The following is a 15,690-nucleotide window of genomic DNA, read 5'->3' on the forward strand; positions in this document are numbered from 1 at the left end:
CACTGGGTACTTAAAAATATAAAAAATTTTTTTAGATAATACATCTAAAATCATCAACAACAGTCATAAAAGACACATAGCAGTAGTATATCCCATGTATAGAGGGAAACCTATAAATACAAAAACAACAGATGGGAAATTACATTGTTGGTAAATGGTATACAAATGTACAACAGCAGTAACAATATATTTAAATACTTCACATCAAAACGATCCTAACCGCAGGTGACAGGAAGATATGCTGTCTTCCTAGAAAGATCGGGCGATGTGTTTAACAGTGGATCATAAAGTTCAGTTGAGCCATAGTGCTCGACATGTTTCGCCTTAAGCTTCCTCTAGGAGCTAATGGATCAAAGTTCTGTATATCATCAGCAGGCAATGACGATGTAGGTAAAAAAGATTGATAAGTAGCCAGCAGGGAGGGTGAATGGAGGATCAGAATCCTCAAAAACAATGAGTAAAGAGGTACGTACGCTGCCAAGCTTCATCAACCAGCAAAAGTTAGCATAAAGCACATCAGCTGGTGTGCCAGCAAAATGATGTGTAATAAAACATCGTTTATTGTAACAAATACGGGTACTCAAATATCTGGTGGAGCCAATGGTATAACCCTCAAACAACTTCTGATCCCAACACAAACACCCTCCCCGGATGGGGAGTATCCATAGACCCATTAGGTACAGCAAAGAATCTTCCCACCGACCAGTCCTTCACCCGTGCAAAAGTATGGGTGGACTCTTACTGGATATGGCATAAACAATGCTCAGATAAAGGATTTGGGATGGGTTTCTGGATTCCCCCGCTGTCCAAAAATAGGGGTTCCTTAAATGATTCTGCCTCCTTAGTAATGGGAATAGACACCTCGTCCCTAAGGTAGCTTCCAAAGGATGTCCACAGAATGGCTCCCCATGTATTAAAAAAATTAAGGCAAGCAATAGTGCATTATCTTCTAGATTGGACTCCAATTCCAGTGGACGCCTTTGTAAGGGGAACTGCGTCGGGTGGAGAAGCCACGCTGTCACTCCTCGCGGACCGCGCTGTAGAGTGGCCACGAACATCTGTTACATCTCTTCATTTTCATTCTACCTATGTAAGTGTGTTTCCTTAATAAATGTTCCTATCTAGAAGATAATGTACTATTGCATGCCTTAATTTTTTAATACATGTGGAGCCATTCTGTGGACATCCTTTGGAAGCTACCTTAGGGACGAGGTGTCTATTCCCATTACTGAGGAGGCAGGATCATTTAAGGAACGCCTATTTTTGGACAGCGGGGGAATTCAGAAACCAATCCCAAATCCTTTATCTGAGCATTGTTTATGCCATATCCAGTAAGAGTCCACCCATACTTTTGCACGGGTGAAGGACTGGTCAGTGGGAAGATTCTTTGCTGTACCCAGGGCTGCTGTTAGAAATTACGGGGCCCCCTACAGCCTACCTGATAGGGCCCCCCCCCCCCCAAAAAAAAATATCAAATTTCATTTCTGCTAAAATGCCATGGTCACAATGCGGTTTTGCAGCCATGACAGAAATCATACCCTTGCTAACTCTGCTTCCTGACACCTGTATTTTGTTATACTTTTTTAAAATTGCTGAATGGTAATTTTACATTGCGAAACCACGCTGCAACTGAGTCAGGTGTTTGGCTTGCAGTTGCAGATCAGCCCCTTTTAACTGAAAAGGGGGGTAAGGCTGGGTTCACAATGATGCGAATTGGACGTGGGTTTTTCTGCATCCAATTCGTATGTCAGGAGAGTGTGACTGGCTCTTAATGCACCCAGTTCTCAAAGCTCTGGGGCGGCTGCAGAGCGGTTTGCAGAAGAGTCCTGTGCGTTTTCTGGTCTGTTTCAGGTCTGAATTGAGCCAAGAATTTGGGCCTGATTCATTCCTGAAATGGAGAACAGGAACGCACTAGATCCCCTATTGTGAGCCGCTCCACACAACAGTGTGAACCCAGTGTGATAGGTGGTGCTACATGTCCAACTCTGCAGCAGCTGTGTAGTAAAACATTTCAGCCACAGCATGTGTACAGCCCTATGTGACTGCATTGTTAGGATTCGGATACACAGCCAGGGGTGGCAGTAAATCCATGGCTCAGCCACCCATGTAAAAGAGTCCTTAGGCTGCATTAACACTCTGCATTTCCTGAACATGTGTATGGGAAACGCATGTTTTCTCACGCATTTTAAAAATGTAATGCAAAATCACATAGTGATTGTGGTGCCATTCATTTTTAATCATGTGGTAAACTTGCAAAGCCACACACCTGAAAATGTTCTAGACCTTCTATGGTGTGTTTGTCAAAAGGTAGGGCAGCCCATTCAAGTGAATGGGCTTCCCTATGTGTAAAAAACAAGCTTAAAAAAAAAAATAATAATTATATATATATGAGCGGTAACATGCATTCCTGCTCTGCTTAGTGTGAATGGGATCTCAGGGGTGTCTTATAGAAATGGCCTGGTGGAGATGTGCATCAGCAGGAATTCTGAACTTTTTTCATCTTCACCCCCTCCCCCCCCACTCACCCCGTTTTCAGCAGATACATACAACATTCAAGCCCTTCAGCCACTGCAGGTTACAGTGCACAAAGTGCATGGTGAGGTCAGGAGAGCAGAGCTCGGGATTCAGGAAGGAGGAGGGGCAGGTAAAAGACTTCTTCCTCGCTGCAAGAGTACATTACCGATCACAGGGGGAGGGGAAGTTGCAGGACCCAGCACCAGCAGTGTAACAATTGCAAGGCAAATGCAGAGAGAGAGAGAGAGATAGTCTAGCTGTCCCCACTGCTCCAAAATCGGGATGCAGCCCGAGAACAAAGCCAGCATAGAACAGCTGGTTAAATAAAGTGACTGGAGAACAGAGGGAGAAAGCTAGCAGCAGTGCCAGGGGTTTCACAGGAGTCACAAGACAGTACAGCAGCTCTCCTCTCCTGCAGGTGCCCGGGCCCCATTTTGGACTGATGAGGCTCGGGCCCCCTACAGGAGGGCTGGCTGTACTGCCTTATCAGCGGCCCTGGCTGTACCTAATGGGTCTATAACATCATATGTGCATGCCAAAGTTGCCAGTTGGTAAGGGTACCTCTTCCTCATCCACACTTGGTGACACGAGGGATCTGTGTATTCAGCATCTGCACCTTGGTTTATGTGTACTTTAACACCAAGAATACTCATCTGCACAAGTTTTTGGACTTTATTGGGAGTTTTTGCATTTGCCACTCTTCTGTTTTCTGCACAGAGACTTTTTCACTTATTTATGCCACGGTTTATGTCAATTTTGGTTGTGTTATATATTTGTGTTTACCTTTGTGGACACTCACTATATTTATTTAGAGTTTCACAACTCAGACATTAATTACCTTACATCAAGCATACCTTTACAAATTACTTGCATATAAGTCCTCAAAATGGGCCCTTTTGATTTTTCCTGTTCTGCTCCCAAAGACTTTAATGGGGTTTGCTGTTCGGGGTTAGAACATTTCCCCTGTTCAGGAGGTCTGCTGAGAACTAAACAGGGGGGTGTTCGGCCCATCTCTACTAATAGTCTGCTAGTTTTGCTTGCTGCAGTTTGGCATTGCAAGCTTTTGCTGTACCGGTTGTCTACTAGGACCCCCAGATTCTTTTCCATTATGGATTCCTGGTCAGGGAACAAGAAAACCAGACCACACGCGGATGCAGGTAAAACAATGCAGTTTATTTGAGCAAACCTCAAGAAATGCACAGCCAGAGTGGGAAGCAAGATGAGAAACAAGCTGGGGTCAAGTCCAGAAGTGGGTAGTCATCCAAGCTGGTGTTGAGTCCAGAAGCGGGTAGTCTGATGCCGACGTCTGCCGATGCGGAGTCGAGAGCCAGGAGCAGGGGTCTTTGAACTATGGCCTTCCAGTTGTTCAGAAACTACAATTTCCATCATGCCTAGTCATGTCTGTGAATGTCAGTTTTACAGTGTCTCATGGGATGTGTAGTTCCGCAACAGCTGGAGGGCCATTGTTTGAGGATCCCTGGCCAGGAGAGTCATCAGCCAAGCCAGGTCATACACCGAAGAACACGGAGAACAGGAAACTGCTAGCAGAGATGCACCTTGGAGCACAAATGCAAGGGCAAAGACTGCAACCAATCAGGTGATTGATATAGTTAGGGGTGCAGCATTATAATTTTGCAACACCCAGGCAGCAGACAAGTGATGATGCAATCAGAGTTTATAAGAGGCAGCAGTCTGCACACGTCCAAGATGGCTGCCAACAGAAGGGCAAGGTAAGACCTTGATATTCCCAAAGAGGTGTTCCCCCTATTGTGTAACTCGCATTCATATTTTTGTTTTTTATTGAGGTCTTCCTGTAAAGTTTCTATATACTGTTGAGGTCATTACCCACTTAGCTTTGTATCATCAGCAAACACCGAAAATGAACTATTTATTCCAATCTCTTTCAAATAATGAGTGAAATCTGTTAGTACTCTGTGTTTGCCCATTTGTAAAAGGTGATATTAATGTATTTTGTGTGTGTGTTCATTTGTTTTTTATATCCCTTTTGCATCTTCCCCATTTCCTTTAACTCTTTTATGGGATTTTTTCATATTTTTGTCCAAAGTTTTTAAATACTTTTCTCTGTTCTTCCAGGGGTTGAATATTTTTTATGTGGTAGCAACTGGGCTACTAGCTAATTTTTGTTTTTCCATAGTATACTTTAAAAATATAATCTACATTCACATTTATATTTTTAGTGAAATGAAAGATACAGTATACATACAGTAGCGGCAGAGGTACATTTCATTAATTAATTAAAAAAAGAAGCCATATTGTAGAATGAACACTAAACAGTACTTTTGTGCTTATATAAACAACATTGTAATTGCACAGATATAAGTTAGCCTAAATTAAAAATCCACTTACCTCAAATTTAACTGATCCAGATTGAGCTGCATCAAATGCATTGAAGAGATAATGTGCGTACGTACTTGCATCTATTAAAAAAAATGCAACAATAATTAATTTAGGACAAAAATTCGCTTTTTGAGTTTCAAATATTTCATCAGCTTTCAGTTAACATTAATTGGAATTCCAGCTTAATCCTAACTAGTCTTTAAACGCCCCCCCCCTCCTAACACCTTCTGTAAACTTACTAACCTGTATAAGATCTGTATACTTACCTCATTTCAGCCAGTTCCAGTCTGGTCACAAGATCTCTCCTGTGTCTGCCTGTGGAGCTGCAGAGGAGAGGAGAGAGTGCTCCAACAATGGCTAGTAAAGCCTGAACATTACCCATAGGCTTCAATAGGCCATCTATTGTCTGTGCAAACAGATGGCTATAATCTGAATGAATAATACAGAAAAAGCAATCCACAATAAATATTAAAGTGACAATGCACAGCAGGTAGCAGTCCAATAAATACAGTCCAATGCACGATACAGCGAGAAATAAATGTGATAGCAGCAAATTCAGCACTTTTTGATAATAACATAGCCTTATCACAGGAAGGGACGTTGGATCGTAATCACGCTACCACGCCACTTCGGGCTCCCGGTGGAACGCAGGTGGAACACGAAAGCGGCGTTCTCACCTGGAATCCGCGGTTCTGAATTTCTTTTTGCCAGAATCAAGTCTTTTACATGTAAGTGCATCCGATTTATTTAATAAACCTTTCCCATACATACTTCACTATGTGAGTCCTCCTTCTTTCCATATCACGGCATACGAGAGACCCACTCCCTGTGCTGGAGGTGCCATTTGAGAATACTTGGTTATTGGTCGCCATGGGCAAAATATCTTATCCCTATCTGTGATTCTCTGCCTGAATTGACCCCCTGTAATAAGGGGTCTACAACATGTGGTAAGCATTTTAGTGCACACCGGTGTCCCTGCAATTTGGTGGAGGTGTTGGAGCTCATTATCAAAAAGTGCTGAATTTGCTGCTATCACATTTATTTCTCACTGTATCGTGCATTGTACTGTATTTATTGAACTACTACCTGCTGTGCATTGTCACTTTAATATTTATTGTGGATTGCTTTTTCTGTATTATTCATTCAGATTTATTATTGCCATCTGTGTGCACAGTGTTTTTTGCACTTGCACTTTTGGTCATACCTGCACTCCCATTTGGATTCAATATCCTAATTTGTATCACTTTATGCACTTTATAATTTTATGATTATCTAAGGGCATCATAATTTTTTGTGGTATAAAATTTTATTCTTTTTTACAATTCCTGATATATATTGGTAATTGCCATTTGCTTTGCACATATACCCAATTAAATTGCACTTTTGGTTAGAATCTGCATTTTGGCCACCTTTCAATTTTTGACCAATTTATGGTCATACACAAGTGTACCTAGTAGAGCGCAACTTGTTATATAGCATTATATAATTCCATCACTATTTATAAGTTTTTTACACGGTTTAGTTTCAGCACCTGGATAGGATTATCTCCTTACACTTCATTATTATCACTATTGATTAACCACAACATTATTTATTTATTTACCTATTTATTCATTCACTCCCATTGCGCGCAATTAGTTGGTGCTTAACACCAACATCTTCTCTCTCATCTGTTGTCTGCACTGCCTCCCGTTCCCTGCAGCCACATAGGCTGACACAGGGGAGCAGGATCACGTGCCTGGACTTAAACTGGCTAAAAATGTATATGTATATACAGGGCTGCTGTTAGAAATTACGGGGCCCCCTACAGCCTACCTGATAGGGCCCCCCCCCCCCCCAAAAAAAAATATCAAATTTCATTTCTGCTAAAATGCCATGGTCACAATGCGGTTTTGCAGCCATGACAGAAATCATACCCTTGCTAACTCTGCTTCCTGACACCTGTATTTTGTTATACTTTTTTAAAATTGCTGAATGGTAATTTTACATTGCGAAACCACGCTGCAACTGAGTCAGGTGTTTGGCTTGCAGTTGCAGATCAGCCCCTTTTAACTGAAAAGGGGGGTAAGGCTGGGTTCACAATGATGCGAATTGGACGTGGGTTTTTCTGCATCCAATTCGTATGTCAGGAGAGTGTGACTGGCTCTTAATGCACCCAGTTCACAAAGCTCTGGGGCGGCTGCAGAGCGGTTTGCAGAAGAGTCCTGTGCGTTTTCTGGTCTGTTTCAGGTCTGAATTGAGCCAAGAATTTGGGCCTGATTCATTCCTGAAATGGAGAACAGGAACGCACTAGATCCCCTATTGTGAGCCGCTCCACACAACAGTGTGAACCCAGTGTGATAGGTGGTGCTACATGTCCAACTCTGCAGCAGCTGTGTAGTAAAACATTTCAGCCACAGCATGTGTACAGCCCTATGTGACTGCATTGTTAGGATTCGGATACACAGCCAGGGGTGGCAGTAAATCCATGGCTCAGCCACCCATGTAAAAGAGTCCTTAGGCTGCATTAACACTCTGCATTTCCTGAACATGTGTATGGGAAACGCATGTTTTCTCACGCATTTTAAAAATGTAATGCAAAATCACATAGTGATTGTGGTGCCATTCATTTTTAATCATGTGGTAAACTTGCAAAGCCACACACCTGAAAATGTTCTAGACCTTCTATGGTGTGTTTGTCAAAAGGTAGGGCAGCCCATTCAAGTGAATGGGCTTCCCTATGTGTAAAAAACAAGCTTAAAAAAAAAAAAAATAATTATATATATATGAGCGGTAACATGCATTCCTGCTCTGCTTAGTGTGAATGGGATCTCAGGGGTGTCTTATAGAAATGGCCTGGTGGAGATGTGCATCAGCAGGAATTCTGAACTTTTTTCATCTTCACCCCCTCCCCCCCCACTCACCCCGTTTTCAGCAGATACATACAACATTCAAGCCCTTCAGCCACTGCAGGTTACAGTGCACAAAGTGCATGGTGAGGTCAGGAGAGCAGAGCTCGGGATTCAGGAAGGAGGAGGGGCAGGTAAAAGACTTCTTCCTCGCTGCAAGAGTACATTACCGATCACAGGGGGAGGGGAAGTTGCAGGACCCAGCACCAGCAGTGTAACAATTGCAAGGCAAATGCAGAGAGAGAGAGAGAGATAGTCTAGCTGTCCCCACTGCTCCAAAATCGGGATGCAGCCCGAGAACAAAGCCAGCATAGAACAGCTGGTTAAATAAAGTGACTGGAGAACAGAGGGAGAAAGCTAGCAGCAGTGCCAGGGGTTTCACAGGAGTCACAAGACAGTACAGCAGCTCTCCTCTCCTGCAGGTGCCCGGGCCCCATTTTGGACTGATGAGGCTCGGGCCCCCTACAGGAGGGCTGGCTGTACTGCCTTATCAGCGGCCCTGTGTATATATATCTTTCTTACACAGGTTACTAAGCATAGGTGTTAGGAGGTGTAGGAGACAGTTTTAGCAGTAGTCAGGGTTAAGCCCGAAATTCTGCTTTAATTATATACAGTTACAAAGCACTTGATTCGTTAATAAGCAGTAAGTGAAAAGATTCCATGTGACGTGTATAAGACATGGAATTGTTTATTAACCTCTTCATAACCACGCTATAGCTGAATGACGGCTACAGCATGTCGTACATTGCCGGAAGAATGTCTAGTGACATCCTCCTAAGATTGTGCTTCCCTTGCGCCTCCTAGGGCACGTATCAGGAAGATCACAGATCTGGGTAAAGAGCCAATCACAGTGGCTCTTTACCATGGGACCAGCTGTCTCTAATCACAGCTGAAACAGCTGGAAAAAGTATTTGCCAGTTATCAGCAGTCCTCTCCTCACAATGACCAGCCACACAGGGGACATCTACATTGATAATCAGGGCATTGATTATCAGTGTCCTGATTATCAATGCAGCCCCAACAGTGCCGATCGGTGCTGCAAATCAGTGCCCATCAGTGTTGCCAATCAAGGCCCATCAGTACTGCCTATTAGTGCCCATCAGTGCTGCCTGTCAGTGTCTATTAGTGATGCCTATCAGAGCCCATTAGTGCCACCTATCAGTGCCGCCTATCAGTGCCCATAAATGCAACCTATTAGTGCCCATCAGCGCCTCATATTAGTGCAACCCATCAGTGCCTACTTATCAGTGCCCATCAGTGCTGCCTATCACTGCTCATCAGTGCAGCATATCAGTGACCATCAGTGCAGCCTCATCAACGCACATCAGTGAAGGAGAAAAAATACTTGTTTAAAAAAATGTTATAACAGATATAACAGAAACTAAGAAAAACCTTTTTTTTTTTTCAAAATTGTTGGTCTTTTTTATTTGTTTAGCAAAAAATAACCCCAGTGATGAATAAATACCACCAAAAGAAAGCTCTATTTGTCTCAAAAAAATGAAAAAAAGTTTGAGCGCAATGTTGTATGATTGCGCAATTGTCATTCAAAGTGTGACAGCACTGAAAGCTTTGGCCTGGGTAGGAAGGGGGTGAAGGTGGCAACCGGGCAAATGGTTATTTTCCTCTCAATTCATTATTAACATGTCGGTTTTACTTTTATGTAAATATATACAAGAACTAGCAAATTTGCACCTAAAATTCACCATGCACATTAACCGGTTGCCGACCGCCGCACGACTATATACTGCGGCGGTCAGCCCCGGCCAGGCAGAGTGACGTATCGATACGTCACTCGCCTGTCACTGACTTGCGAGCCTATTGCGGGCGGGCGCGCGCCCACCGAGGTGCGCACCCGCCGCAGCTCGTTCACAGACAAGTCAGTGCGTGTGTCCGGCGGACTCGATGTCCGCCGGTCACACTACGATCGCTTCTGTGAAGGGAGAAAGGCGGAGCGGCTTATGTAAACAAACCGCCCGTCATTCTCCCTGGTTTAAAAATGAAGATCTGACAGTTCTACTATGTAGAACCATTGATCTTTGCTTTTACACCAATAGCCATGTCCCTGCACAGTTAGAAACACGCCCCTAGGACACACTTAACCCCTCCCTGTCCAATAAAGTTAACCCCTTCCCTGCCAGTGTCATTTTTGCAGCAACAGTGCATATATATAGCACTGATTACTGCAGTAATGTCACTGGTACCCCCAAAAGTGTCAAAAATGTCAGTCAAGGGTCTGATCTGTCCGCAGCAATGTCGCAGTAACGCAAAAAAAATCGCAGATCGCCGCCATTACTCGTTAAAAAAATAACACCAAAAATGACAAAAATCTTTCCCTTTGTTAGTAAACGCGATAACTTTTGCGCAAACCAATCAAAATACGCTTTTTGCGATTTTTTTTACCAAACATATGTAGCGTAAAACAATTTGGCCGAAAATGTTAAAAAATTTTGATTTTTACATTTTTTTGGGGGGGAATTTCATATAAAAAAAAGTGAAAAATATTGTTATTTTTGCAAAAATTACGCTCTTTTTTTGTTTATAGCGCATGATCAAAAAATCGCACAGGTGATCAAACACCACCAAAAGAAAGCTCTGTTTGTGGGAAAAAAAGGACGTGAAATTTGTTTAGGTACAGCGTCGCACGACCGCGCAATTGTCCGTCAAAGTCACGCAGTAAAAAATCGCAAAAAACCCCCTGGTCTTTTAGCAGCCAAATCCTCCGGGGCTTAAGTGGTTAAAGTAGTTGTAAACTTCAGACAAATATTTTATTAATATTATACAGGTTTTATTTAGTGGCAACAGTTAGCGCAGCAACATGAAAAATGAACAAAGCACATACCACTATAGTGTGTACTAACCTAAATCCAAAGCACCAAGTCTGGTTTCTCTCTGCACTCCCCCCTCTCTGCTATCTGCATGATTTACTCTTAATAGATTAAGCTGACACTTCAGCCTCCCAGAAGACAGCCCACCCCTGCTCCAGCTCACAGCAGGAGACTCCTACTCTCAGATGTATGTTTCTCTGAGGTTGTTGGGGGGGGGGTGTCCCCCCTTTACCTTTTTTTTTTTTTAATGTCACTGAGCTGGATGCTCTAGCTCAGGGGCCCTCAAAACTTTTTAAACAGGGGGCCAGTTCATGGTCCCTCAGACGCTGTTGGGGGCCAGACTATAGTTTGAAAAAAAATATGAACGAATTCCAATGTGCATATTTTTTATTGTTTTATTTATATAGTGGCGGCTGGTGCTCAAAATGTTTGGGGGGGGGCGCAAACATGAAAATTTAATAGGCATTGCTTTGCGGCAAAAAACACTGTAAAAAATTGCGTGGCTGTGGTCACAAAAGTGTGAAAGGGGCCTTCAGTAATCAAGGTATAGTGTGCCCCCTTCAATGCAGAGTGACCACAGCATGCCCCCTTTCAATGCAGAGTGACCACAGCATGCCCCCTTTCAATGCAGAGTGCATTGATGGGGGCACCCTGTGGTCACTCTGCATTGAAGGGGGCACGCTGTGGTCACTCTGCATTGAAGGGGGCACGCTGTGGTCACTCTGCATTGAAAGGGGGCACACTGTGGTCACTCTGCATTGAAATGGGGCACACTGTGGTCACTCTGCATTGAAAGGGGGCACGCTGTTGTCCCTCTGCATTGAAAGGGGGCACGCTGTGGTCACTCTGCATTGAAAGGGGGCATTCTGTGGTCACTCTGCATTGAAAGGGGGCATTCTGTGGTCACTCTGCATTGAAAGGGGGTACGCTGTGGTCACTCTGCATTGAAAGGGGGCATGCTGTGGTCACTCTGCTTTGATGGGGGCATGCTGTGGTCACTCTGCATTGATGAGGGCATGCTGTGGTCACTCTGCATTGATGGGAGCACACTGGTCCCTCTGCATTGAACGGGGCATGCTGTGGTCACTTTGCATTGAAGGGGGCATGCTGTGGTCACTCTGCATTGAAGGGGGCACACAGGGCATGCTGTGGTCACTCTGCATTGAAGGGGGCACGCTGTGGTCACTCTGCATTGAAGGGGGCACACTGTGGTCACTCTACATTGAAGGGGGCACGCTGTGGTCACTCTGCATTGAAGGGGGCACGCTGTGATCATTCTGCATTGAAGGGGCATGCTGTGGTCACTCTGAATTAAAGGGGGAACGCTGTGGTCACTCTGCATTGAAAGGGGGCACTCTGTGGTCACTCTGCATTGATGGGGGCACGCTGTGGGCACTCTGCATTGATGGGGGCATGCTGTGGGCACTCTGCATTGATGGGAGCACGCTGTGGTCAGAGTGCCCACAGCATGCCCCCATCAATGCAGAGTGCCCACAGCGTGCCCCCATCAATGCAGAGTGACCACAGCGTGCCCCCTTTCAATGCAGAGTGACCACAGCGTGCCCCCTTTAATTCAGAGTGACCACAGTGTGCCCCCTTCAATGCAGAATGATCACAGCGTGCCCCCTTCAATGCAGAGTGACCACAGCGTGCCCCCTTCAATGCAGAGTGACCACAGCGTGCCCCCTTCAATGCAGAGTGACCACAGCATGCCCCGTGTGCCCCCTTCAATGCAGAGTGACCACAGCATGCCCCGTTCAATGCAGAGGGACCAGTGTGCTCCCATCAATGCAGAGTGACCACAGCATGCCCTCATCAATGCAGAGTGACCACAGCATGCCCCCATCAAAGCAGAGTGACCACAGCATGCCCCCTTTCAATGCAGAGTGACCACAGCGTACCCCCTTTCAATGCAGAGTGACCACAGAGTGCCCCTTTTCAATGCAGAGTGACCACAGCGTGCTCCCTTTCATTGCAGAGGGACAACAGCGTGCCCCCTTTCAATGCAGAGTGACCACAGTGTGCCCCATTTCAATGCAGAGTGACCACAGTGTGCCCCCTTTCAATGCAGAGTGACCACAGCGTGCCCCCTTCAATGCAGAGTGACCACAGTGTGCCCCCTTCAATGCAGAGTGACCAGTGTGGCCCCTTTCAATGCAGAGTGACCAGTGTGCCCCCTTTCAATGCAGAGTGACCAGCGTGCCCCCTTTTCAATGCAGAGAGACCAGCGTGCCCCCTTCAATGCAGAGAGACCAGTGTGTCCCCTTTCAATGCAGAGTGACCAGCGTGTCCCCTTACAATGCAGAGTGACCAGCATGCCGTGCCCTTTTTCAATGCAGAGTGACCAGCGTGCCCCCTTTCAATGCAGAGAGACCAGCGTTCCCCCTTTCAATGCAGAGAGACCAGCGTGCCCCCTTTAAATGCAGAGAGACCAGCGTGCCGTGCCCCCTTCAATGAAGAGAGACCAGTCAGTGCACTTACCTGCAGCGGTGGCTTCTCCTCAGTTCCCTGCATCTCCTCGTGTCCTCCCCCCTCCTCCTCGGCCAATGGCATGGGTTCGCCTTTCGGCCAAACAGGAAGCGGGTCTCGGACCCGCTTCCTGATTAGCCAGGAGGAGGATCCGTGTGACAATAGCAAATTTTCATTCGCTATTGTCACACAAATGGGTGGGCTAGGGCGGAGTGCTCTGTGCCCCGGGTCCACCCTTTTCTGAAGCCTATTAGAGCCTCTGGCTCTAATTAGGTGATTCAGAAAAAAAAAACCTGAATAATACATCCCGGCCGGCGGGGCGCATGTTTGAGGACCCCTGCTCTAGCTCTTCAGTATGTGTGATATTGGATACCCACTTCCTGCCTTCTGCTGCTGAGAGATGCTGTGTAAAAATGTGTGTTTTGAAAGACTGCAGAGGAGGGTTACAGATATATAGGTACAACTTATGTAGAAGGATTTGTTTTACTCTTGTGCATCATCTAAAGCTTGTCACTTCACTGGGTATATGTAAAGGTTTACAGCCACTTTTGCTATTGTTAATGGGGCCTTTCAGAATCCGATAAGCCCCCAGCCTATACACCCCCCACCCACCAGGTCAGGGTTGTGGAGGGGCCTTACCTTTATCATAATTGGCATACAAAACATATATAATGCAACCAATACATAAAACATATGTAAAGCAAAACATTTTGGAAATAAAAATGGTTACAAAAAGTAGATAAAGATTTCCTATAATATCCACTTGCTGACTAGGCTTTTGCCAGCACTTTTTTGCTAGAAAATTACTTAGAACCCCTAAACATTATAGTTACATAGTTACATAGTTAGTGAGGTTGAAAAAAGACATCAGTCCATCCAGTTCAACCTATAAACCTGTTATACTTTTTTTTTTTTTTTTTTTTTTTTTTTTTAGCAGAGACCCTAGGGAATAAAATGGCGATTGTTGCATTTTTTTATGTCACACGTTATTAGTTTTGCAAATGCTATTTAAAAAAAAAAATACACTGTAATGAATAAAAAAAAAAAAAAAACACAATAGTTACCCCAACTTTTTTGTATAATGTAAAAGATGATGTTACGCTGACTAAAGAGATACCTAACATGTCATGCTTTAAAATTGTGCATGCTTGTCGAATGGTGAAAAGTTTCGGTACTTAAAAATCTCTATAGGAGACACTTTAAATGCCATTACAGGTTACCTGTTTAGATTTACAGAGGAGGTCTAGCACCAGAAATATTGTTTTAGCTCTAACGTTCACGGCGATACCTCACATGTGTGGTTGGAATGCGGGGCAACTTACGCATGTGTTCGCTTCTAAGCGCGAGCATGCGGGAGGGAATAAATGTATTTTATTATTTTATTTTTTTTTTTTTAATCAAGAACAATTTTATTGAGATGCCAACAACAATAAATTTATAACAGATGCATACATTCCTAATGTTACAAAAATACTATTCATTATACCAAGTTACAAACATATAGCTCCTATTGCCTCTGCAGTTCCTCCCAGATAACATTATAAATGCCATTATTGGCACAGCAATCTATCCAGTACCAAGTCCACAGAGGCCAGGCCCAGAGTAGCCAACTATCTACCCCACGCCTTCTCAAATTTGTAAGGGGAGCCCCTATGTTGATATATAAGTTTTTCAATGCGCAATTTATTACCCAACTGTTCAAGCCACATCTTATGCGTGGGAGGTTCAGATGCAGTCCAGTTTACTAACAAAAGTCTACGTGCCTGAAACATCTGTCCTGGGTGACCGTATCAAGCATGCCCCACAAGCATTGTCTAGGATCCAAAGGGACTACACCTAAAGCAGTGTTTACTGTGGTCACAACCTTGACCAATATCGGTGCAAATTGGGGCATCTCCACAACAAATGAATAAGGGTACCCGTCTCCCCCCTGCATTTACCACATAATGCATCTGGCCTTACACCCATCAGATGTAATTTAAGCGGAGTATAGTGAACTCTGAGAATGATATACAGTTGGGAGCAAGTCATGACAGCCTCCAATGCCCCCTCCCATTGTTCCCCGGATATTTCTCCCACATCTCTCGCCCCCATTTTTCACGGGCATTACTAGGAAATTTCTCGAAGTACATCCCCAAAAGAAGCGCATAGCAGCCCGAAATAAATCCTTTAGTTATAGCCGTGTGTTGCATAATGGAAAATACAGGAGTTGGGGAGAGCTCAATACCCTCCAGTGCTGTCTGGGCTCTTAAAAGTTGAAGATAAGTGAATTTCATATTTAGTGAAATGTTAAACTTAGCCTGCAATTGAGCAAATGACAAAAATTTGCCGCCTTCAAAAATATGATATAGGTGTGTCACCCCCACAGCCCTCCATTTATTTATTTTAGTTTTCATTTTTTATATTTACACTGTCTGTTTAAATATTTTTTTATCACTTTTATTTCTATTAGAGGGAATGAAAACATCACTTAATAGAACACTGTAATACAAATAAGGGTGACAGGTCCTCTTTATGAAGAGATCGGAGGTCAAAAAGACCCCAAATCTCTTCTTTACCTTTAAAAACAAAAAAAAAAATGTGATCTTTCGCTTTAATTTATTTTTTTCCAGCCTAGACCGGAAGTGACTTCATGA

At 44.2% G+C, this 15,690-nt stretch overlaps 1 protein-coding gene across 2 annotated transcripts in view; it reads right to left on the minus strand.

The window, feature by feature from the left end:
- Positions 1-15,690, minus strand: part of KCNIP1 (potassium voltage-gated channel interacting protein 1) — a 390,322-nt gene that overhangs the window by 113,778 nt on the left and 260,854 nt on the right. For both annotated transcript variants that reach the window (XM_082255328.1, XM_082255327.1), the window contains one exon: positions 4,882-4,952. In XM_082255328.1, the coding sequence (XP_082111454.1) occupies positions 4,882-4,952 (71 nt within the window). The remainder of the gene's footprint in view (positions 1-4,881; positions 4,953-15,690) is intronic.

Source organism: Pelophylax lessonae (assembly GCF_965119305.1).
Source record: "Pelophylax lessonae genome assembly, chromosome: 4".
NCBI classification, from domain to species: domain Eukaryota; kingdom Metazoa; phylum Chordata; class Amphibia; order Anura; family Ranidae; genus Pelophylax; species Pelophylax lessonae.